The 24,394-nt window shown below is 36.3% G+C and overlaps 1 protein-coding gene across 4 annotated transcripts in view; it reads right to left on the bottom strand.

The window, feature by feature from the left end:
- The window catches only part of LOC150091364 (ralBP1-associated Eps domain-containing protein 2-like), a 303,767-nt gene that overhangs the window by 175,098 nt on the left and 104,275 nt on the right, over nt 1–24,394 (bottom strand). For all 4 annotated transcript variants that reach the window (XM_090383441.1, XM_090383448.1, XM_090383421.1 and 1 more), the window contains exons 5-6: nt 23,773–23,836; nt 23,486–23,637 (exon numbers count right to left, since the gene is read on the bottom strand). In XM_090383441.1, the coding sequence (XP_090239567.1) occupies nt 23,486–23,637; nt 23,773–23,836 (216 nt within the window). The remainder of the gene's footprint in view (nt 1–23,485; nt 23,638–23,772; nt 23,837–24,394) is intronic.

Genomic DNA, 24,394 nt, shown 5'->3' on the forward strand with positions numbered 1-24,394 from the left:
ATGTCCCAAACAGTTATAACAGAAAAAAATAAATAAAAAATTTTCTTCAGAACACTAGCTTAGCTACTTGTTTAGATTCGACACATTTAACTGACCCAAATAGGTCAAAATCTGGCCAAAACAGTGCCTTTCAACTTTTAGCAGAAATTTATCAGATATTTATCTTTGTATGGAAAGAAAGATGTATGCCACAACATGTGTACAAATGTGAAAACTGTTACCATGAAGGATGACTCCCACTCAGGATATGCTTGCAAGTGACAGTTGTCAAAGGAAAAAATGTTATCTTGGCAGACATCATCAGAACAGATCAGTGTATGATAGTTGATGACATAGCTAGAAAGCTGCTGGTACCTGTGTTCAGATACCTGTTGAAATAGTACCCCACTTCTTTACTGAAATGCTGCATTGGGCCAGTTCAGCCCAGTAATAGAGATTATAATATACGTGTAATGGAATTTAATCAATTCCATTACACGTATTTCTGGTATAGGCAGATCATCATGGAATTTAATCAATTCCATGATGGTCTGCCTATACCAGGGGTGGCCAATGAGTCGATCACGAATTTAATTTCGGTTGATCACAACGAATTTTAAATATACAGTCATCCCTCGATTTGTGCACCTTGTGCAATGTAATTTTTGAGATGGTAGATCACGGCACATTTTGAAGGAAAAAAGTATATCACATCACAAATTAAATACGCCACTCCTGGCCTATACCATCATGGATGATGTGTAGGCACCTGGGAATTATTTGTTCATCACTGACACTTGGGAAGAAGCCACACTTGCGGAATTGTAACTTTGAACCAGAGGGGAAGGTGATGCAAAATGCAGTGGAAACATCAGTTATCACTATGGGAAAAGAAATTTAAGACTTCTAAGAGCACTGGAAAGGTTATGCTCATGCTAATTGTCAACTTGGAGGAATTGCTGCTGTCATTTCATGGATAGAGGTGAACAGTCAACTCACAAAATTATGCATGAATCCTCAAAGTTGTTCTGTGGCACACCATCAAAAACAAAACACCCAGTCATTTAACAGTGTCTTTTTTTTTTTTTTTTTTTTTTTTTACGTAATAGCATTCAACCACACAGATCAGCACACACTGTGGCAACAATCTTGATTTTCATATTTTTGGAAGACTGCAAAATGCTATGTCAATACTAATTCTGCATGGGCAATAAAATGAAGGAAGCCACATTTATGCCAACAACACTCAAGACTTTTATAATAATGAGCTTTTATTTAAGACTTTTATTAAAAATCTTGTGTAGAGGTACAATAAGTGCCTAAATTGTGGTGATTTTTTTGAAAAATAAAATATTAATTATTGGTAAATAATAAAAAAAATATCTCATAAGTACATCCACTCTAGGAAATTTTCTAATCCTTTCTTAAATTTATTCAAAATACCCACTTCCACAACACCAGATGGAAATCTGTTCCAATAATCATTACTTTCTAAATGAAAGCAAATTTTCATACATCCACCCCTTTCAACTTAAATTTATGTCCCCTTGTGGTGTTATCCACAAGGGGACATAAATGCCATCATCAACTGTCCCTCATATTAAACATTTTTCATTACTGCCTTTGTAGTGATTAACCTTTCCTGAATCAGAAGCAAACTAAAGTGAAGCGGTGTGCTGTTGTTGTCATCAAATGATGACAAGAACAGCACACCGTTCTTGTCATCAAATGATGACAAGAAGAGCACACTGCTTCATGTGAAGTCCTCTGGATGGTTAGTTGGTGTTTTTGAATTTTTATGATCTATTATGGTCATAATGTACCAAATTCAGACTCCACCTTCTGACCTCAAAAACAGCATTTACATATCTGCCAACTTTTCTAAATTTTGATTGCGATTTCTAAAAGATACAGATCTGTCATTCAGCCAAAATGCACTAGACTATTTCTTCCAAATTTAATGGTAACAATAAATGTCACACATTTATCCAGTGCAACAAATATATGTGAAGAGGTGCTGTTCATAGTGAAACAATGAACAGCACCTCTACAATACAAGGGTGGCACACCCGTTTCAATGTGGTGGTATGAAAGTTTAAAGGCACAAGGTCTACTAGAGTCAAATTCTGCCTTTCTATGCTGTATAGTGACTTTGATCCATTTCGATCTGGATCATGCATTGCACACTAGCGTGGTTGGGCTACTGCAACAAGTGGCCCACCTGAATATTCCTGTTGTGCCCTGTTACAAGCAATTGCACCTACAGTGAACACAGGAGTGGACTACTTGACAGGTGATAACTGAAAATGACTTGTCTGGTCTGATGATTCATGTTTACAACCATATCATGTGGACAGATAGCAGTGCACCCAGGGCCTGCCATCCAAATAATGCCAAAAAAGAGTTACAATGATTATTGTAACTCTTTTTTGATTGGTTAATTGGTTTTTAGGAGCATTAGCAACTAAGGCCATATTGCTCCGGGGATATGCAGTTGTCATTCCCTGACCTTTCCGCATCCTCCGTATTTGGCGGTCACGGGCTCGAACCCCGGCCTAATCAAGAAGCGTGCGCTACGCACTGCTGCTCCTACCCACCTGGCTATGGAGACACCCAATTAAGTTGTAAATTCCTCTGATTGTAGTGGCTGTTCATAGTATAAATAGAAATTTTATCTATTTATTTAAACATGTAGCTAACCTGCCAAAACATGCAAAATAAGTAGCAGTATCCTTCTTCAGTAGAACAAATTAATATATTCATTATAAGTATTTTTTCACGAAATCTGCACTAAAAGTTGAAATAGGAAATAAGCTCTAATGGGATAAATGCCTAAACCTGGAGATTTTTTTAAAAAAATACTGTTACTGGTTTAAGAAAGAAAGAAAAAAAAAAAAAAAAAAAAAAAAAGATTCATTTGATTCGCCCTTGAAGAATCAATGTTTTCTGTTACATTCCTGACAAGAATATCTCTTGCTTTTGTATGATAAGTTGATTTTTGACACAAGATGTGAAGAACATTTCAAATGAAAAATAAATAACACTTTCTCTAAATACGAAATAAAGAATTTTTTATTGTCAACTATGGTATCTTATACCTGACACGAGAAATCCAAACTCGAATTTAAAATAAAATTAATCCTCGGACAAGATGCATGTTTCCAATATTGTTTTCAAGAGAGCAAATAATTATGAGAATTAACTCTATCTATACAGAGCACACTATCAAATATGTGTGTGTGTGTTCATTATCACTATACGTTGTTTTCTACATTAAATATAAGCACAGCCTTGAGTCTCTATACTGAAAAATTTGGCACTTCTATATTTAAAGAACATAACACAAATTTGACTGGAATCCGGGAGAAAAATAAAAGACAATTTGAGTATCTTCCAAATAAAATGGGAAAATTTTTGCAGGTGTCATTCCAGATCATTCCAATATATACAGTGAAAGTCTGAAAATGTGGACTGCCTGGGGACTGGGTCGATCCGGATTTTCCAGATTCTCCGGCAGTACTTTTAAAATTCAAATTTAAGATGGAATAAAGAAGAGATGACCAGATAAATTTTAACAGTTTATTCATTAGCAAATAAAGCATGCTTCATTTATCAAAACGAGCAGTTTTAAAGAAAAATAAAGTCAAAACCTGACGAAGATGTAAACAAAAATTTTCACAAAAAAAAAAAAAAGCGTGTAATGCTTGAAATAGTGTTTAAAAATGAACAATGTAAAAGCAAAATATAGTATATAAATGAAAGCAGAAGATACATATTTTATATAAATTATTTGTTTTAGTTTATTAACAAAACATTTTCCTATAAAATACAAAGTTCGAAAAACAAACAAATATTTATTCGTTCTTTTCTATGATTTCTGTTGCACTGCTTGTGGATGGAACACTTGCAGCTTCTACTCTATCTGCTGCACTGCTTGATGCTTCTATTGCATTCTTTAAATACTTCATATATTACCTTGTTTACGACTTTGTAATTTTTTTGTGATAAAATTATTATGCACCATGTGCGCATGCACGATGTCCTGAAGACTGAAGCTATGGTTCTGTTCCATAAATTTAATAACTTTTTCAATGGACTTTTCTGCAGTAGCCCAAGATATCTTTTCTTCTTCAACTTAAGTCATTTTCTTCACCAGATTCTTCTGAATAATTCTCTTCTATCTTATCAGGAGTTATAATGCTTTGAATAATTTCTTGATCAGTGAAAGTTGCTGCAACTTCAACATCATCTTCAATGCATATCCACTCTTTTATGTCATCAGCATTAAGTTTGAGGGGGTTGTCTTCTGTACATAATTTAACAGTTTCCATCAGTTCTTTAACTTCAGATGCCTTCAGCTTTGTGAAAGCCTTCAAAATCTTTGTTTCGATCAGATTGTAGATCTGCAAACATCACGTTCTCCCATAACTTTCGCCACGCTCTTAAAAGAGTTACAGGCTTGACTGCATTCCATGCAGTCGCGAGTGAAAATGTTTCATCTTTGATTGTAAAACAGCATTGAAATTCTGAAGGGTCGACATTCTTATGCATCATTTTTGTCATAAAATCATTTTTATAGTGACATTTAAAGTTCCTAATGACTCCTTGATCCGTGGGTTGAATTAATGGTGTTACGTTTGGTGGCAAGTAACATGCAAAAATATTTTCAATCAGACACTAATTTTGATTCATGTGGGCGGGCCCTACAGTTGTCGAGAAGTAGCAGGCACTTTTTATTTGCAGGCTTCGCAATTTTCTCAAGTTCTGATGAACTGATGGAACAAAATTATGAACAAACCAATCGCGAAATATATCTTGGATGAGATATATCTCATCCAAGCATTCTTTTGGGCTTTATAGATCACAGGTAAGTGCACAATTCCTTTAAAGGCCTGTGGGTGCTGAAATTTACCAATCACCAAAAGCTTAATTTTATGCTGACCTGAAGCATTAGCACACATTACTCTTTCCTTATTAAGCTTAAACCCTGTTGCATTTCATTCTTGGTTTCCAGCCAAAGTTTTTGTGGGCAAACACTTCCAGTAAACCGCTGTTTCATCAGTATTATAAATTAGATTGGCTGTAAGCTTGTAGCCACATACAATTTTTTCAAATGTTGCACTATATTCTGTTGCTGCTTGTGTATCAGCTGACTGTCTTTCTCCAGCAATATCTAACTGTCTAATACCATGACAAGACTTGAAACTCCCAAGCCATCCATCACTAAACATGCACTCTGATTCAATGTTCATTTGCTCCTTAAAAGACCTTGCTTTACCTTCCGATCGTTTTAGAAAAAACCATTCGTACAACACTTTATCGAGATTCTCTAATTTTGGTCGATGTAAACTTTTCCTCTCAGCAATTTTATTATAAGGCTCAGACAAGGCTGTGAATTCTAGAATTTTATTCTTTGCCCTTTTTATATTGTAAATTGTAGACTTTCTGATGTTGTATGTTTCCATTAAGACAGTATTGCCCACACCACTTTCTAGTTTAATTATTTCAAGTTTGTCACTCAATTTCAATGTGTTCTTTCTCTTCACACCATGAAGTATATCTATTTTGGGAGCCATTATTATGGGCTTGTAAATAAGTATATATGGTAAATGGAAAGAGTAGGACAAAAATTATAGCGTTGCCACAGTTTGATTGCTCATTTCAAAATGGCGACTACAAGCTCACTTGTCGTCACTGGGCATCTGTGCCACTCACGCATGCATGCGCACACACAAAAGTCCACTAAATTTAAAAAGTTTGAGTTTTCGGAAAGTCCGGATTTCTGGCATCTGGATTTTCGGACTTTTACTGTAGTAAGTTCCGGTTATAGCGATAACTGATTATTAGAATCAGCCACTTAATAGAATCAAATTTCAAAGAACCAATTCAAAGCAATAAAATGCACTACCCTTGCATCACTTATTAGAATCACATCTTTGGTTATAAGAATCAATTTGAACACCTGTCTGATATTTTTATAAAGCACAATTCTGGAGCTCACAATCATAAAACAACAAAAACAATTTGCAATTTCCGGTTTATTGGGCTTTTCTGTTAATGCAATAAATGGGTGGTAAACCCAATCTTATTACATTTGTGATAATACCAATAGCTGAAATTCTGTGGTTTCATGTTATTATGGTGAAATTTGTTTCCCCTTCACTGAAATCTGCTCTTCATTTCTATATCTAAACTTCATCTCACTTGCATGTGTCATGTTAGTTCCAATGTGCATGTGCTTTGTTATTGATTGATGCTTACCTTTTTTAGTGTGTTTTAAATTTTACTACCCAAACAAAAAAAGGTCAGTGAACAGAAAGAGTGAATCTGAGTGTAAAAGATAAGTTACGAATGATAGAAATGTACGATAAATTAAACTTAGGAAATGTTTCAAAAGGGAAGCGGCAGTAAAATTAGGAGTGCCTCAGTCATCTTTATCAAAATTATTAAAATCATGTCACACATTAAACGCTAATGTGATAAGTGAAACAAGAAAAAGGAAGCATGATGGGAAATGCCAAACAGTAGATGAAGCTCTGTTCGTTTGGTTCAAACAGGCCAGCTCATTTAATGCACCAATCAATCATAGCATTCTTCCTCAAAAAGCTGATGATTTTGCTAAAAACTACATAAAGAGTTTATAGCAACAGACAGATGGCTGGCAAGATGGAAGGAGAGGCACAATATTGTTTACAAAAAACCTCAAGGAGAAAAACAGGATTCTGATGGTTCTGCAGCTGACACGTGGTTGAAAACCTCTTGGCAAACTGTATTAAGCACTCATAATTCTGAAGCCACTTTTAATACAGATGAAACAGGGTTGTACTACAGGGCTACCCCAGATCATCACATGACTTTTAAAAATTCCTCTGCATCTGCAGGAAAGAAGATCAACGAGAGGATTACAGCTCTTTTAACATGCAACACAACAGGAACAATCAAGATGAAGCCATTAGTTATAGGCAAGAGTAAATTGCCTAGTTTTAAAGGAGTAAAACAGCTGCCTGTTGAATATGCCAACACTTGGATGACAGCTTATTTATTTGAAGATTATCGTAAATGGGATTTGCAATTGGATAAGAAAAACAAAAACATTGCATTGGTTTTGGACAACTGCCCAGCTCATCCAAAATTGACTTTCAAAAACATTGAATTAACACTGATTCAACCTCTTGGCCAGGGAATAATAAAAACCTTTCAGACCTTTTCATAAATCGGATACGAAGCAAAGAATCATCCAGTCTATAGAAGAAGATTTGAGAACATCATACGATATTGCAAAGCAGATAACTGTTCTAGACACACTTCATATGACAATGAGTGCATGGAATAAAGTTTCTAAAACCTGCATTAGCAACTGTTTCAAAAAAATGTGGATTAATTATTCACGATGGGCAACTAAGTCACTATACTGATCACACTGAAAAGCATGAAGACCATGAGCCTGCCGATATTTAAGGATGTGCTGTATGATAAACCTCACAGTTGAAAAAGGAGGCAGATGCCTCTAAGCTATGGTGTTTTAGCACTTTTTATCATCCTGTATTTTATCTACATTGATTATTGTAATTTATCCATTGCAGTTTCAAATTTCATATTTTATTGTACAGACAGTTACCTTTTTATCCAGTGTAATTATATCATTCTATTTATTTCATTTATTTGTATCATTATTATTTTAATATAACACAACACTATTTATTTTATTTAATAACGGTTGGTGTAGGATTGTGCAGTTATTATGAAGGCACTTACTATATTTCCATTCTCTGATCATTAATCAACATCAGATACTTTTTTAAGTGTAGAAATAAACGGCTACCCATTACAATGAAAATGAATTTTCCAGTAATCACTGTGCTATAAATTCTAATAAAAAAAATTAAAAAAAGAATGATCTTATCAGTTATAAGCAATTTTAGTTTTAGTCTACTTTTCAAAAGTGGGATGCAAATCCACAAGATCAACCCTTTCATTAATAATTCTCATAAACTGCATTTTCAGTACAATCCAAACCCAATTTATACTGCATGACAATTTACTAAGGTGTCCTAACAACAGTACTTTAATTTTGATTAACTACCACGAAACATGACAGCCACTTCTCAAATTATAAGGACTGACCATTACTATGTTTGCTGCTGGAATGCAAACTTACATCAAAACAAACTGCAAGTGTTGTTTGTTCCTTAATGGAAATATGCATCCATTTAATTGCTGTCAGGAAATGAGCACTGTAAAAGGAAAGGCACATGAAATGAACAACTGATTGATATTGGCACACTTATTGAACCACAGTTATTTGCATTACAGATGGGATTTGGCTCAGTCACACTGTCTAAACAGAGCCATAAAAGCTGTATACTTGGTTCACAGTTTCATATGTTCTTTGCTTATGTTGAAGTTATTTTATTTAGTATCTTCCACAAGAAGATAAGATAAAATTTTTTGAAGATTATTCTTGCTGAATTTCAATTCTTAAGTTTTAAAAACAAAACATCATTTTGTGTAAAAAGCATTTTCTTATAAAATTTCATCCTAAAAGGTTGTTATAATGGATCCACAGCCTGGAACATCAGGACTGAAAAGGAACGGGGATGGACAGTATGCTGAAGCTGATGACACTGAATCAGCTCTTTATAATATGTCATTCGATACTGAAATAGAATTCTATTCAAGCAATGTGGATTTTGAATCTTGTTCAAATGCATCTGTTAATGTTAGAATGCTATAAACAACAGATGCTGGAACGGGGATGGACAGCATGCTGCAGCTGATGACACTGAATCGGCTCTTTATAATATGTTATTCGATACTGAAATTGAATTCTATTCAAGCAATGTGGATTTTGAATCTCGTTCAAATGCATCTGTTAATGTTAGAATGATATAAACAACAGATGCTTGAAGCGATAATTCTTCACAAATGAAATTCTTTTCATTTAATATAAAGCACCCAAAGAAATAATCCAATTAGGAAAATATGCACTTTAGTCAAAGCTTAAATAATTCAATTAGTTATTTTTAGCTTCTTGCAAACTGATAAATTTTTTAGCTGCTTGTGAATGAAACTAATGCTTACACAGCCACCATAAGATATAAAGCAGGAGTGAAAACTGGCTCACGAATAAATGCACAGAAAGATGTTAGCATGGAGGAGATGAAAATTTTCTTGGGATTAGTTACTGGAAAAAAAAAAGACCCACTATTTGCAATGAATTGCTTTTCACAATTAATGAGGAGAAACAGATTTTTAGTAATAATGAGATGCCTGCACTCTGCCTAAAATTTCAAACTGCTGAATACATGTATTGAACCTGCACTCAGAAAAGTTCATTCCCTGTGCCAGTGATGCAAATGTGAGACACTCTTGTGTGTGGAAAAAAACACTTTATTCTTAAATATACTTACTGAAAAATTATATTGAATCAAAATCTAGTAGACTCTCGATTTTCCAGGATAGATGGTAAAAAAAAAAAATCCTGGTTAATCCAAAAATACAGATATATGATATACAGATATACAGAGATATATAACTCCCAGATATATGTAAGAGATATGTTCCAGGACTTCTTGCATAAGTCGAGTTTTACGTAACTCAGGAATGAGTAATAAAATATTGCTATTATATCCCTGATATGCCAAAATTACAAAAACCACATAAGAATGAAGAAAAATAGTTACATATTTTTATTTAGTTCAATTAAAAACTTTATCTGGGGACAGCGGTGAAGTAGCCAGAGTGGCACATAAGAAAAGAAAACATAGATCGCAGTACAATAACATAGATGTTATTGTACTGTAAAAACTGATACTGTATTTCGTAGCCTTGGTTATTATAGTTGACTTCATTGGTGCTGATTGCTTCACAGCTTCTCGTATTCTGTCTTTCTCTTCATTGTGTTCACCATTGCCACTGACAAATCTGAATTCCACACAATACTTGTTAATGTTTGCCCATTTTCAAACATCCTTATCATTTTAATTTTCTGATCCAACTCTATCGCTTTCCTTTTCTTGGTAGATTTTCTAGTACCACTGTCACTCTCTTAGTCAGCACCACGATAACAGTCAAAATTAAATTTTCTGTAAAGAACTTCAGAGGGTTAAGGCAAAAACTCACTATTATCGCCCCATGCGAGCCCACATTTTACAAAAGCACATTTCTGGAGTTCACGACCATAAAACAAAAACAATTTGCACTTTCCGGGTTATTGGGCAATCTACTGTATTATAAACGGGTAGTAAACTCCATCTTATGGCATTTGCAATAATGCCAATAGCTGGAATTCTGTTGGTTTTTACGTTATTATGGTGAAATGTGTGTCCCCTTCACTGAAATCTTCAGTCTTATAAAAAAAATATAAATAACATAACATAAGTCCGAAGCTAATAAATCGGGGACTTACTGTATCAAAAAATGTTCAGCAACCTACGTAAAAAGTATGGTGATAGATAAAAAATGAAAAAAACTTACCACGCACTACTTGCATGTCCAATACAGTGCTACCCTTTATTTTTTGCGATGTCGATTTTAAATCTAATAGTGACCCTTTATTTTTTTACGATGTCGTGTATGGTTTAGTCACTAACATTATAATAGTTCAAAAGATTTAACAGATGCACCATTTTCAAACTTTTGAATAATTTAAAGTTTTTGTTTAATTGAAAGCAAATTCTTGTGCATTTACCCATCATTTTCATGATTTCTAAACAAAAAAAAATATATTTACTATAAAAAAAATTGATGTCCGTGACATAAATAAAACAAAATTTGTCTTTTTGTGGTGCGATGGAACACAACAATCGACGTGATGCATTAAACACTCCTCTCTCTCTCTCCTTTTTTTTTTTTTTTTTTTTGAGCGGCGGGTGTGAAGATAGCGGGCATTGCAAGATAATAGATACACTAATCTTCCAATGCCGACACTTATTTACGACTTGCAAAACATCTGTTTATACCCATTCTAGTTATTACTTGAATTTTATGATTTCTGTTTTTTTTATTTTTTATTTTTTTTTTTAAATTTGGAGTCTTGAAGTGTCCCAGTAAATTGAGTCTGCTGTATAAGTTACATTAAAGCACACAGAAACAGAGCTACAATATTCAGTATGGTGAAAAAAAAAAAAAGTATAATTAAAAAGGAGTGCCATTAATCCCACTTAAGACTACCTGTTTTTAAATGAAAAAGAAATTATTCTAAAAATAAAATTTCTGCATTTATGAGAAAAACCTTTTTTGCCCTTTAATATCCATATCTTTGCAATACACATTTTGTTGAAAGTTATAATGTGATGTGTGAAACTAATTATTAAAAATTACAAGCCCAAGTAACAAAAGGCAAACCAGAAATGAATGTAATTTTAAAGAAAAATAACAAACTACTTTTTAACAGAAATTAAGAGAATTCCTGAGCAAATATCATGTCAAAATTTGCATATGACGTAAAGAGTCTTTAATGATCAGTGCTAAACAGTGCTCCTTCAAAGACAGACTTGAACAGACTTCAAAGACGGTCAGCAAAGTGGCAGCTATGTTTTAATGCTACTAAATGCAGGATCTTACACTTAGGGGACAGCAACCCACAAATAAATTATACTTGGTGGGGTTGAATTAAAAATAGTGGAAGAGGAAGGGGATCTGGGAGTTACAATATGAGCATATATGAAGTTTTCTAACCAGTGTAAACAGCCAGGAATTATGTCCTATCAATGATTTATTGAATGCTATCCTGTAGAGATAGGGAGATCATAATCCCACTGTATAAGGCAATTGCAGGACCACATTTGGAATCCTGTGCTCAAGTACAGAGACCTCGCCTGAAAAAAAAAAAAGTAGATTCTTGAAAGGATCCAAAGACAGGCAATCGAATGGTGAGAATGGCAGAAGGATGACCATAAGAGGAAAGATTCTGATTATATGGGCTAGAGAGCTTGGAAACCGGGCACCTCAAAGATGACCTGATTAAGGTTTATAAGGCTCTGAGAGGGGTTAGTAAAATGAATGAAGGTAGAATTCTCACTGTTCTAAAGAATTGGTGGTGCTGTGGACGCTGACCAACTGTAACTTCGTGAATTTTTAAATTTTAAATGAACACAACTGAGAGTATTATTTGCAATTGTTTATTCTTACTTTTGTGTTTTTGAACACATTTTTGTCCAGTGCAATGACTACAGCGCTAGCAGTAATGATCCTACTGATACAACCAGTGACTTGCTTACACTTCAAAGTACAAGGATTTTTATTGTTTTACTCTTAAAACTGCTTGGGTAGATGTTATTTTTTGAATGAGGAATGCAAATCTAACCTATATTTAGATTTTAAAGTAGATTTCTTTGTTTATGGCGATTTTTCCGCCAAAAACAAAAAATCACGTTTCTTGGGTTTAGAAGCCTATGCTTCTAAAAAGCATATTAAACTATTCTCCTGGACCTAAGGAACGGCATTATTAGAAAATGGCTAGAAAATATCAGAATTTTGAAGAAAGAAAACAGAAAATATAAATGACTCTGATACAGAGCCTCTCCCACACACCGAAGTGAAAGTATAGGGGAAAAACTCCTAATACAACAGTAAATTCTAATAACAATGAAGATACCAATCAAAGGACCAAAAAAGGGTGGAATCAATTGGAAATTAAAGAAAATAAGAGAAAAAAAAAAAAAAAACACCACTGAACAAACAGAGACCAGACAGAGGAAGAGAAAAAAATTTGAGGCAATCAATGAGATAGAAGACCCAATCAGACAAATTAAGGAACTAAAATTATACTTAGAGGACTTTCTACATAACATTTGCAATAGGGCTGCAGACTGTAAACTGCTGGACTGTATTGGAGCAAAGAGTTAAACACTGAAAATAAAGTGTTAAAAATGACACAGTGACTGAGAAAAAAAAAATAACAGTGACACTGACTGAGGAAAAAAACAATTACAAGGGAATGAATTCTCTAACCTAGCGTTTCCCAAACTTTTTTTAGTCACAGAACACTTTTCATCTCACAATATATTTACGGAACACATATACAGGGTGTCTCAAAAATATTGGTACAAACGTTTAGGGAAGGTAGGTAACATTTAAAGGAATTTGAATCGCATAGGAACCCATAACTGGAAACATCACCGAAAGTCGGTAGACGGCGCTGTTCATCAGTTCACAAGACAGAAAATTTCTGGTTTACTCATTCAAGCAGTAGTCACCGCAATAAGAGCATGCATCGATATACAAACTGTGAGCTGGCAGACGTGCAACTAGTGTATGGATTAGCAGAGGGCAATGGACGAGCCACTCAACGAATTCATGGAGAACGCTTCCCAGACAGACATGTACCGGACCACTCTTTGTTTGTGCGTGTGCATCAAAATTTGTGCAATTATGGGTCATTTAGAGGTAACAGGAGTAGTGCAGGCAGATCACGTTCGACGTGAAATCCTGCCATGGAAGAAAGTGTGTTGAATGCTGTCCAGAATAATCCTACTACCAGCACACATGCCGTTGCCTCTGCCTTAGGAGCGTCTCATTGCAGTGTACAGCATGTCTGGCACAACGATTCCTTGCACCCCTTTCATCTCCAAAGAGTTCAGTTACTGCTCCCCCAAGATCATCCTGCTCGTGCGGCTTTTGCACAGGGGTTTCTCCAAGAAAGAGTTCAAGACTTGAATTTTCCAGCCTATGTTTTGTTCACGGATGAGGCTTATTCAATCAGCACAATGCTCATGTGTGGACTCACGACAACAAACACGGTGTGCGCCCCCATGCGGCACAACATCGCTTCACAATAAATGTGTGGGCAGGTATGGTCGGTGACTGCTTAGCCAGCCCGTACCTGTTACCATCCCATGCCGCATGAACTCTGATAAATATCGGATCTTTCATGAACAAGTTCTACCAGGGTTACATGACGATGTTCCAGCAAATGTGAGATGCAACATTTGGTTTCAACATGACGGGGCACCTGCCCATTATGGAAGGTGTGTTCGTGACCATTTGAACAGGCGTTTTGGGCGTCGATGGAATGGCCGTGGTGGACCCGTTGCCTGGCCCCCACACTCACCTGATTTATCGAGCCTTGATTTCTTTCTGTGGGGGGGCTCCCCTCAAATCTATCGTGTATGAATCACCTGTGGAGACGGAAATGGATCTCGGGGTGAGACTCGTCTGCGGTGCTGCTACTGTCAAAGAAACTCCAGGTGTTTTCGACCGTGTCCGCCAATTCATACTGCGTCGGTGTCACGCATGCATTGCATCTCATGGTGGAACTTTCGAGCATCTGTTGTAATATAAGTTTGGTGTGACATAAGCACTGCGAAAGCAAAAATAAGGAGGAGTGTGTTATAGGCCTACTGACTCGAATGAGTACAATGAACAATTGTAGAGAGAAACAGAGTGGGCTACTAAATCGGAATGTCTTATAATGGGGGATTTTAACTTCCCAGATATTGACTGGAACTTGTGGGTTGGTCACTCACACACACTAGTCAGACTTTTGTGGATTTATTGAATGATTGTTTTCTGCAGCAGCATGTTCAAGAGGCAACCAGAGAAAATAATACTCTTGATCTGGTTATCAGCAGTGATCATTCTTGTATTAAGAATTTTCAGATAAAGGAACCACTAGGTGGCAGTGATCACAGTGTACTGATGTGGGATTTACTTAAAGATTTAATTACCATCAGGGGTAAAGGAAAGGGTTTTTGCTTCCGTAAAGGTGAGTACAGTGGTCTCCGACAGTTTTTAAATTCTGTACAGTGGGATCAACTGACGATGTTACCAACAGTAAATTCTAAGTGGGAAGCATTCAAGGAATTAATTGTGGATGCTACTAAAAGTTTGATACCTATTAAGAAATATTGTTCAAGGTTTAGGCCTAAATGGTTATCTAATGAACTAATGAGACTCGTAACAGAGAAGAAAAATGCATGGGATGCATATAAATTATTAAGCGACTCAGAAGCCTATGGCAGATATAAGCTAGTCTGTAATCAGGTCACAAAGGAGGTTAGGCAGGCGAAGGCAGATTACGAGAAATCCTTGGCAAAAGATGCTAAGAAAAACAGCAAGGATTTCTTTACTTATATAAACTCTAAAAGGAAGGGGATGAATCTGATTGGTCCACTCGACATCGATGGTTTGACTGTTGATGATCCTGCTCAGATAGCAAACAAACTGAATGAGTATTTTGCATCTACATTCACACGTGGAATTATTAAGGTTTGAAAATGGCAGAAGGTTAAACATAAAAAAGAAAGTTAAGAAAGTTAGAAAGTTAAACATAAAAAAGCACCTGGGGTGGATGGGATCTATCCAGTTACATTAAAGGAGGCGGCAAAGCAACTAAGCAAACCCTTAGCCATAATTATGAGAGCATCCTTGGATACAGGGGAGGTCCCCATGGACTGGAGATGTGCAAATGTATCCCCAATTCACAAAGAGGAATCGAAGGGTGACACAAGTAATTACAGACCAGTCAGTTTAACTTCTGTTCCGGGTAAAATAATGGAGTCACTGGTTAAAGATGCATTGCAGGATCATCTTGACAAGACTGCAGCAATAATTCAGACACAGCATGGGTTTGTTAAGGGAAAGTCTTGTCTTGCAAATTTGATAGGATATTATGATGTGGTTACAAAGGAACTGGATGCAAAAAATAATTTTGATATCATATATTTGGATTTCAGGAAAGCTTTTGACACTGTTGTGCATGGAAGACTATTGTACAAATTGGAGCAGAATAGTATTAAGGGTAAGTTGCTACAATGGATAAAAGGATGGTTAAGTGGGAGAAGACAGAGGGTGGTAATCAATGGGTGCTGTTCTTCTTGGACTAATGTTATTAGTGGTGTCCCACAGGGTTCGGTGTTAGGTCCACAGTTGTTTTGTATATTTATCAATGATATTGATGAAGGTATATGAGGCTTAATGTCGAAGTTTACAGATGATACAAAGGTTGGCAGGGTTGTTAATGACAGTAATGGCAGTGTGCTACTGCAACAGGATCTAGATAATTTGGGCAGATGGGCTAAGAAGTGGCAACTGAAGTTTAACCTTGACAAATGCAAAGTATTGCATATGGGTAGAAGTAACCTCAGAGAAACGTACCAACTGTGTGGTACTACACTTAAGGTGGTAGAAAATGAAAGACCTGGGAGTAATTGTGCAGTCAGATATGAAGTTTCCTGAGCAATGCAGACAGGCTGCCAGGGCAGGTCATGGGGTTTTGTCAATGATATATAGGAATTTTGCTAGCAGGGAGAAGGAGGTGATTGTCCCTCTGTATAAGGCAATGGTCAGGCCACGCCTTGAGTACTGCGTACAGGTCTGAAGGCCTCATTTTAGGAAGGATGTAGATTTACTTGAGCGTGTACAGAGAAGGGCAACAAGATTGGTGAGGGGAATGAAGGGATCCTCTTACCAAGAGAGGCTTAAGTTCTGCAAATTGCAGTGGCTGGAGACTAGGCACCTGTGCGGTGATCTGATTGAGGTATATAAGGCCTTGAATGGGTTGAGCATGCTGAATTCTGATGGGATCCTTCCACTTGTTCAGATTACGAACCTAAGGGGACATAAATTCAAATTAAGAAAACACAGATGTAGAATAGATGTGCGGAAATTTGCCTTTAGCCAGCGGGTGGTTAATTGCTGGAACAAACTTCCATCTGTCATTGTGGAAGTTGACAGGTTAAATAAATTTAAGGAGGAACTGGACAGGCATTTGGAGGGAATGGTGTGATTTTTTTTTTTTTTTTTTTTTTTTTTTTGGCTGATGCTGCATAAGCTCATACACTTGCTTTCTTGCATCCATCTCGTACTCCATTGTTAATATTATGTCAAATAAATGTTTGCCAGTAATTAATACTATCTTGTGTTGTTTCTGGTTCTTATGCCTCTGCTGCTACTTTCCCGTGACGTTTCCGGTTATGGGTTCCTATGCGATTCACATTCCTTTAGATGTTACCTACCTCCACTAAACGTTTGTTCCAATATTTTTGAGACACCCTGTATTTACGAAACACTTACGGAATACAAGTTTAGCGGGAGCCAAAGAACTGTTTTCTAATACAGTGGATTCCGGTTATTTGGGCCAGCCATTTATTTGGGACAAATCTTAAAGAACAGAACCCAATCGAGAAAATAGCCAGGGTTTACTTCGCTTAATTGAGACAACATTCCGTTTAATTGGGGCAAGAGACTGCAGCACTCGAGATTACCTTATGATTGGCTCCGACCATACCACGTGGTTTGGTCGGATTTCCGGAGGTCACAACCATAAAACAATTATCAGTCCCCTGTTTATTGGGGTTTTCTGTTAGGGCAATCTATTATAAACGGATAGTAAACCTGACCTTACTGAATTTGCGATAATGCCGATAGCTGGAATTCTGTGGGTTTTCCTGTTAGGGTGAAATGTGTTTCCCCTTCCTTGAAATCTTCAATCATAAAAATAAAAATAAAAAAAAAAAAACAAATTTTCAGAATCTTCTCTTCATTCCTATTTTTTAAGCTTTGTAACTTGTTACTCTGTTCTCACTTGAGAGTGTCACGTTACTTGCGATGTGTGTGTGTGTGTGTGTGTGTGTGTGTGTGTGTGTGCGCGCACGCCATGTTCTTTGTTATTGATTGCTTATCTCTTTTACTATTTTAAATTTTAACCCCCACCCACAAATGTTAGTGAACAGAAATATCAACCAGTTAGTATGTATATATTACAGTACGTATTAATTAAGCTATGCATAAGCATAAATTTATACTCATGCAGAGGCACGGTACACAGTGCAGATATTGGAAAACAAGACTGATTTTTTTTAGATGAATGCTGGTGCTGCCATCTACTAAAAGTAAACATGAAATAAAAGAGTGATTGTTCCCTGAGCACTGCAGTTTAGGTTAGTAGAAATTGCTGCCATTTCAGAACGGTGTGAGTTGAACTGCACATCTCTCCTGTGTCTGTGTTGTGGAATGACAATGGAAGAACAAAGAGCAAACATCAAGTTTTGTGTTCGACTGGGCAAAAGTGCCACAGAAACATTTCAAATGATGAAGCAAGCATAAGGAGAGAATTGTCTGTCACATGCATGTGTGTTTCAGTGGCATAAATATTTTGCCCATGGAAAAGAATCACTGGAAGACAACAAACATCCATGCCCAGAAAAAACATTCAAATTAGCATTAGCATTAGTAGAGACATTTGATGCAAGAAAGCAAGCTTATGCAGCATCAGCCAAAAAAAAAAAAAAAACCCACTTCCACTTCACCCCTCTGTTCGTTCAAAATACCTGTCCAGCTGAGCCTTAAACTTATTTAGGCTATCAACCTCCACCACAAGGGATGGGAGTCTGTTCCACCAACCAACCACCCGCTGGCTAAAGGCAAATTTCCGCACGTCTATCCTACATCTATCTTTCCTCAATTTGAATTTATGCCCTCTCAGGTGATTTTTCTGAGCTAGAGGAAGAATCCCATCAGCATTGAGCATGCTTAAACCATTCAAGGCTTTATACACCTCTATCAGATCACCTCGCTGGTGCCTAGTCTCCAGACACTGTAATTTGCAAAACTTAAGCCTTTCTTCGTAAGAGCACCCCTTTGTTCCATTCACTAATCTTGTTGCCCTTCTCTGTACTCGTTCCAGCAGCTCTACATACTTCTTGAAATGAGGCCTCCAGACCTGTATACAGTACTCTAGGTGTGGCCTGACCATTGCCTTATACAATGGAATAATCACCTCCTTATCCCTGCTGGAAAAATTCCTGTATATCATTGACAATACTCCATGAGCTACTCTTGCCGCCCGTCTGCACTGCTCAGAGAACTTCATATCTGCCTGCACAACCACCCCCAAGTCCCTTTCATTCTCTACCACTGTCAGTGTAGTACCACAGAGTTGATACGTTGCTCTGGGGTTGCTGTTTCCCATGTGTAGTACTTTACATTTGTCAATGTTAAACTTCATTTGCCACCTCTCAGCCCATCTGCTCAACCTTTCCAGATGCTGTTGCAGCAGCATAGTGTCAGTAGTGTCCTTGACAACCCTGCCAACCTTCGTATCATCTGCAAACTTGGACATTAAGCTTGATATACCATCATCAATATCATTTATAAATACAGAAAACAATAATGGACCCAACACTGAGCCCTGAGGGACTCCACTAATAACATTAGTCCACGATGAGCAGTGTCCATTAATTACCACTCTGTCTTCTCCCCCTCAACCACCCCTTTATCCACAGCAGCAACTTGCCTCCAATGCCACACTGCTCCAATTTGTGTAGCAGTCTTCCATGTGCAACAGTATCAAAAGCCTTTCTAAGATCCAAGTATATAATATCAAAGTTATTCCCTGCATCCAGTTCTTTTGTGACTGCATCATAGTATCCAATCAAGTTGGTCAGGCAAGACTTCCCCTTAACAAAACCATGCTGTGTCTGAGCTATAACTGAAGTCTTGTCTAAATGATCCTGCAGTGCTTCTTTAACCAGTGCCTCCATTCATTTTCCTGGAACAGACGTTAAGCTCACAGGTCTATAGTTACTTGTGTCAGCCTTTGATCCTCCTTTGTGAATTGGGGTCACATTTGCACATTTCCAGTCTATGGGTACCTCCCCTGAGTCCAAGGAAGCTCTCATAATTATGGCTAAGGGTTTGCTTACTTCCTTTGCTGCCTCCTTTAATATAACTGGATAGATCCCATCCACCCCGGGTGCCTTTCTTGTGTTTATCTTCAACAGTTTCTCCTCCACTTTACTCCCAGTTATTTCAAGATTCTGTAGCTTACTGCTAGAGTTGAATACACCTCTGGCATTCCCCTTGCTGAATAACTCCTCATGTGTGAATGTCGATGCAAAATATTCATTTAGTTTGTTAGCTACCTGAGCAGGATCATCAACAGTTGACCCATCAATATCAAAGTGGACCAATCTGATTCATCCCCTTCCTTCTAGAGTTTACATAAGTAAAGAACTCTTTGCTGTTTTTCTTTGCTTCCCTTGCCAAAGATTTCTCTTAATCTGCCTTCGCCTGCCTAACCTCCTTTGTAACTTGGTTGCATATCAACTTGTATCTATCATAGGCTTCTGTGTCATGTGTTAATTTGTAAGTATCCCATGCATTTTTCTTCTCTGCCATATGCCTCATTAGTTCATCTGACATCCATTTTGGCCTAAACCTTGAACAATATTTCTTAGTTGGTATGTAAAGCCTAGTAGCTTCCAAGATAAGTTCTTTGAATGCTTCCCATTTGAATTTGCTGTTGGTAACATCATCAGTTGGTCCCACTGTATAGAATTTAAATACTGTCTCAGTCCATCGTAGTCGCCTTTACGGAAGCAATAACCCTTCCCTTTACCCCTGATGGTAGTTACCTCTTTGAGTAAATCCCACTTCAGCACACTGTGATCACTGCCACCTAGTGGTTCATTTATCTGCAGATTCTTAATGCATGAAGAATCACTGCTGATAATCAAATCAAGAGTATTACTCCCTCTAGTTGCCTCCCGAACATGCTGATGTAGAAAACAATCATCCAATAAATCCACAAAAGCCTTGCTAGTGTGTGAGTGACCAACCCACAAATTCCAGTCAATATCTGGGAAATTAAAATCCCCCATTATAAGACTCTCTGATTTACTGGCCCACTCTATTTCCCTGTACAGTTCCTTATTATACTCATCAGAGTCATTAGGCCTATAGCACACTCCTACTCTCAATTTTGATCTCCCAATGCTTATGTCACACCAAACTGACTCAACACTGCACTGTCCAGCGGTGTCGACTGGCTTCACTTCCAGAGTTGAAGTGAAGAAACAAATGCCAGAGTTGATTGAAAAGGTGCAGAAAATCATTACCAATGACCAATGTGCAATGCTCCAAACAATTTCAGATCTGAGAATTACAAATAATAACCCAGGATTTGAAGAAAATGAGGTTTTCTTCAAACGAGGTCTGTGTGAGGTTTTCTGCATTCATTAACGTATGGTAAATAACCCGTGCAAGTCAAACACTGCAGAGAACTCACTGGGGGCTGCTGAAATCAAATCCAACTTCCCGAATTCAATCATTACGGGTGTTAAGACATGATGTTTTCAGTATGACCTCACAACAAAGCGACAAAGTGCAGAGTGGAAGTTGGTAAACTCTCCCAAAGCCAAAAAAGTTCTCCAAGAAAGGTCAAAACTAAAAATTATGCTTATCACTTACTACGATAGCAAGGGAATTGTGCACAAAGAATTCATACCCGATGGCCAAAGTATTACTGCTGCATACTATATGGACATTTTGAAATGTTTGTTGCAGAGAATCCATCATCATCATGTGCAGCCTCAGTATGGAGAAGACAGTAGTTGGTTCCTCTTGCACAATAACACACCAAGCCACAAGGCTGTCATTGTTCAGAACAGTTTTTGGCTAACAGAAAAGTCTGTAGACTGTCCCACCATATTCACCAAACTTAGCCCTGTGACTTCTTTTTGTTCCTGAAGCTCAAGGTACCACTGAAAGTTGGTTATTTTTATGACGTCGACACCATTCAAATAGCTGCTGTTTGTTGTTGTTTGTTTGTTATTTTAGGAGCATTAGCAACTAGGGCCATATTGCTCCGGGCTATGCAGTGGTCATTCCCTGACCTTTCCGCATCCTCCGTATTTGGTGGTGATGGGCTCGAACCCCAGTCTAATCAAGAAGCGTGTGCTACACACTGCTGCTCCTTCCCACCTGGCTACGGAGGCGCCAATAGTTGCTGTGACAAGAACAATAAATAGTATACCAGTCACAGTGCCTTCCAACAGTCTTTCCATGATCACTGCATGCAGTGCATGGACATAGGCGGAAGTTACTTTGAATAAATCAAGGTTGTGTTAACGAATTGATAAACACCACACTATTATATCACGTGGCAGATTAATTAATTTATTATCAAAACGATACAATTCAAAGGAATTGAACCACCTCAATGCCAAACACTTAAAACTATTTATGGCTACGTTTGAGAACTCACTGTTTCCCGTCTTCAGGTTTGAGGAGTGGTATTACAAGTTTTCAATTTGATATTTTGCAATTGGCAAAATAGCATTGCAATTGTACTATACTCTTTTACATGTATAATTTTAGCATAATTATTACACTTTTTCTTATAAATTTAACTCATTAATTAATTAATAAAATAAAAATATAAATGGTTAAAAAAGTTTAGAAATGGATATTTCTAAACTTTTTAGGCTGTTATGGATTATTAGATTGACATATGAAGTATTTAACAATTGTTTTGTACTAATATTAAGTAGAAATAAATTAAATTAAATTAAATTACAGTATCCTTATAGAACTGCTATACGGTTGTCAAATTGTTATGATTATTACATTTATTGATAATGATAATTATTATTGTGCTAATTAATTGCTTATTATGAGTAATAAGTATTATTATAAGACAAGCAATTAATTGACAAAATAATTATAACAATTTGGAAAATGTATGGCAATATTATAGGACAATGCAATTTAATTAAATTTTAATTTAATACTAGTAAAATATTAATGTTGATGACGTCGACACCATTCAAAGAGCTGTGACAAGAACAATGAACAGTATACCCGTCACAGCCTTCCAATGGTCATACCATGATAAAATAAAATATTAAATACTTCTTATGTCGATCTAATAATCTGTAACACATTGAAAAGTTTAGAAAAATCCATAGATATACTCTCAATCTGGCTCTCACCCTACTCCCTCCTCCCCTCAACCTCGGAACCATCCTAATTTACCTCTAGGTAAGCCCTTCCAACTAATTTAGAGAGTAACTCTAGGGATATTTCATAAACTATTTTTATTTATTAATTAATTAATTAATGAGTTATTAAATTTATAAGGAAAAGTGTAATAATTATATGACAATTGTATATGTAAAGGAGTATAGTATAATTAGAATACATTGTATCGTAAATAATCAGATTGAAAACTAGTAACCATACCTCTAGCAATTTGGCATTGAGATGCTTCAATTACTTTAAATTGTATCATTTCAATAATAATTTACTTAATCTACTATGTGATATAGTGTAGTGTCTATCAATTCACTAACATAATAATGAACAGTGATGTAAATCCCCCTTCCAAGTAATTAGAAACCAAAGTTAGTTTACTCATACATGAGATCCTTATTTTTTTCTAGCACAGGCTCATTTTCCAATTGCCAACTTTGTATGGGTCATGACCATGGACAGTTTATTAATCTGCAGTTTGCTAGTTTAACAGAAGAAATTATAAAAAGAACAATACTTGATTTATAAAAGCAAAATTAAATGTGTTCAAAGGTTAAGAAATAGGGCTGAATTTCTTCTTGAAATATAAAGCATAAATAAGAATCACTAATAATCAGTCCTAATATAACAATATTCAAAATGCTGAAGTTTCAAAATGTATATATTTCAATGATTTAATATTCTTAATTAAATGCATAAAATATTATGCAATTGATTAAGAATATTAAATAATTAATATAACAAAACCTACCATCATTTGTTCCTTGCAAAAGCTGGGAAATTAAAGTCGGAGGTAGAGATTCTGGTAACTCAATACTGTTACGACGCAATACAACAAGATGCATTGCTATGCAAAACTCTTCCAAAGTTAATGTTCCGTCACCATCAATATCTGCTAGTTGCCTAACAGAACAAGAATATGAGCACATAAATATATTTAGAAGGAAGCAGTATACATTATTATCATAAAAAAGATCAGTTAAAAATTTTCAGTTACTACCGAAATTTGAAAAGAGCAATTCCTTTTTTAACTCTTACCATATTCTTGATAATTCGTGTACTGGAAGTTTTGATTTCTCAAAGAAGTCTCTGGCTACAGTCCCTTGAAGAAAACAATAAATCTAAATTAATATTCTTAATAAATTTCATTGCTCAAGAAACAAAGGTATGCTTAATATTTATCTCTATTTCCAACTATAATTGTAAAAAGCAGCATTTACAACAAAATCAAAATGTAACCAGCATACAAGTTAGTGCAACTGCATAACTACAGGAACTCCCTGACTTGCGTAAATTCGACTTTACGTAACTTTTGCTGGCCGGTGCAAAGCGTAGAAACATATTTTGTATCGTGTAGGAATAAATGCCGTATCGTAATGTGAACCCAATAACACATTGTTTTTTTTTTTGGTAATTCATTCCAAGTCCTTGGAAGTTAAAAATTTCGCTATATTACTAAACTATTTATCTTTACCAGAGTTTATGCCCTGCCACTGGGGGATTCCTTTGGCTCATTGCCATAGAGGTAGGAAAATAACCAAATGTGACTGATGGGAATAAAGGCAGGCTGGTACTGCCCTCATCATACCATACGTGCAACCAAAACAGACTGAGTTCCCAAACATGACAACACTCACGGAAAGGACTTTAAAGAGACTGG

This window comes from Mastigoproctus giganteus, chromosome 1, assembly GCF_048544385.1.
Source record: "Mastigoproctus giganteus isolate SK-2022 chromosome 1, ASM4854438v1, whole genome shotgun sequence".
Lineage (NCBI taxonomy): Eukaryota > Metazoa > Arthropoda > Arachnida > Uropygi > Thelyphonidae > Mastigoproctus > Mastigoproctus giganteus.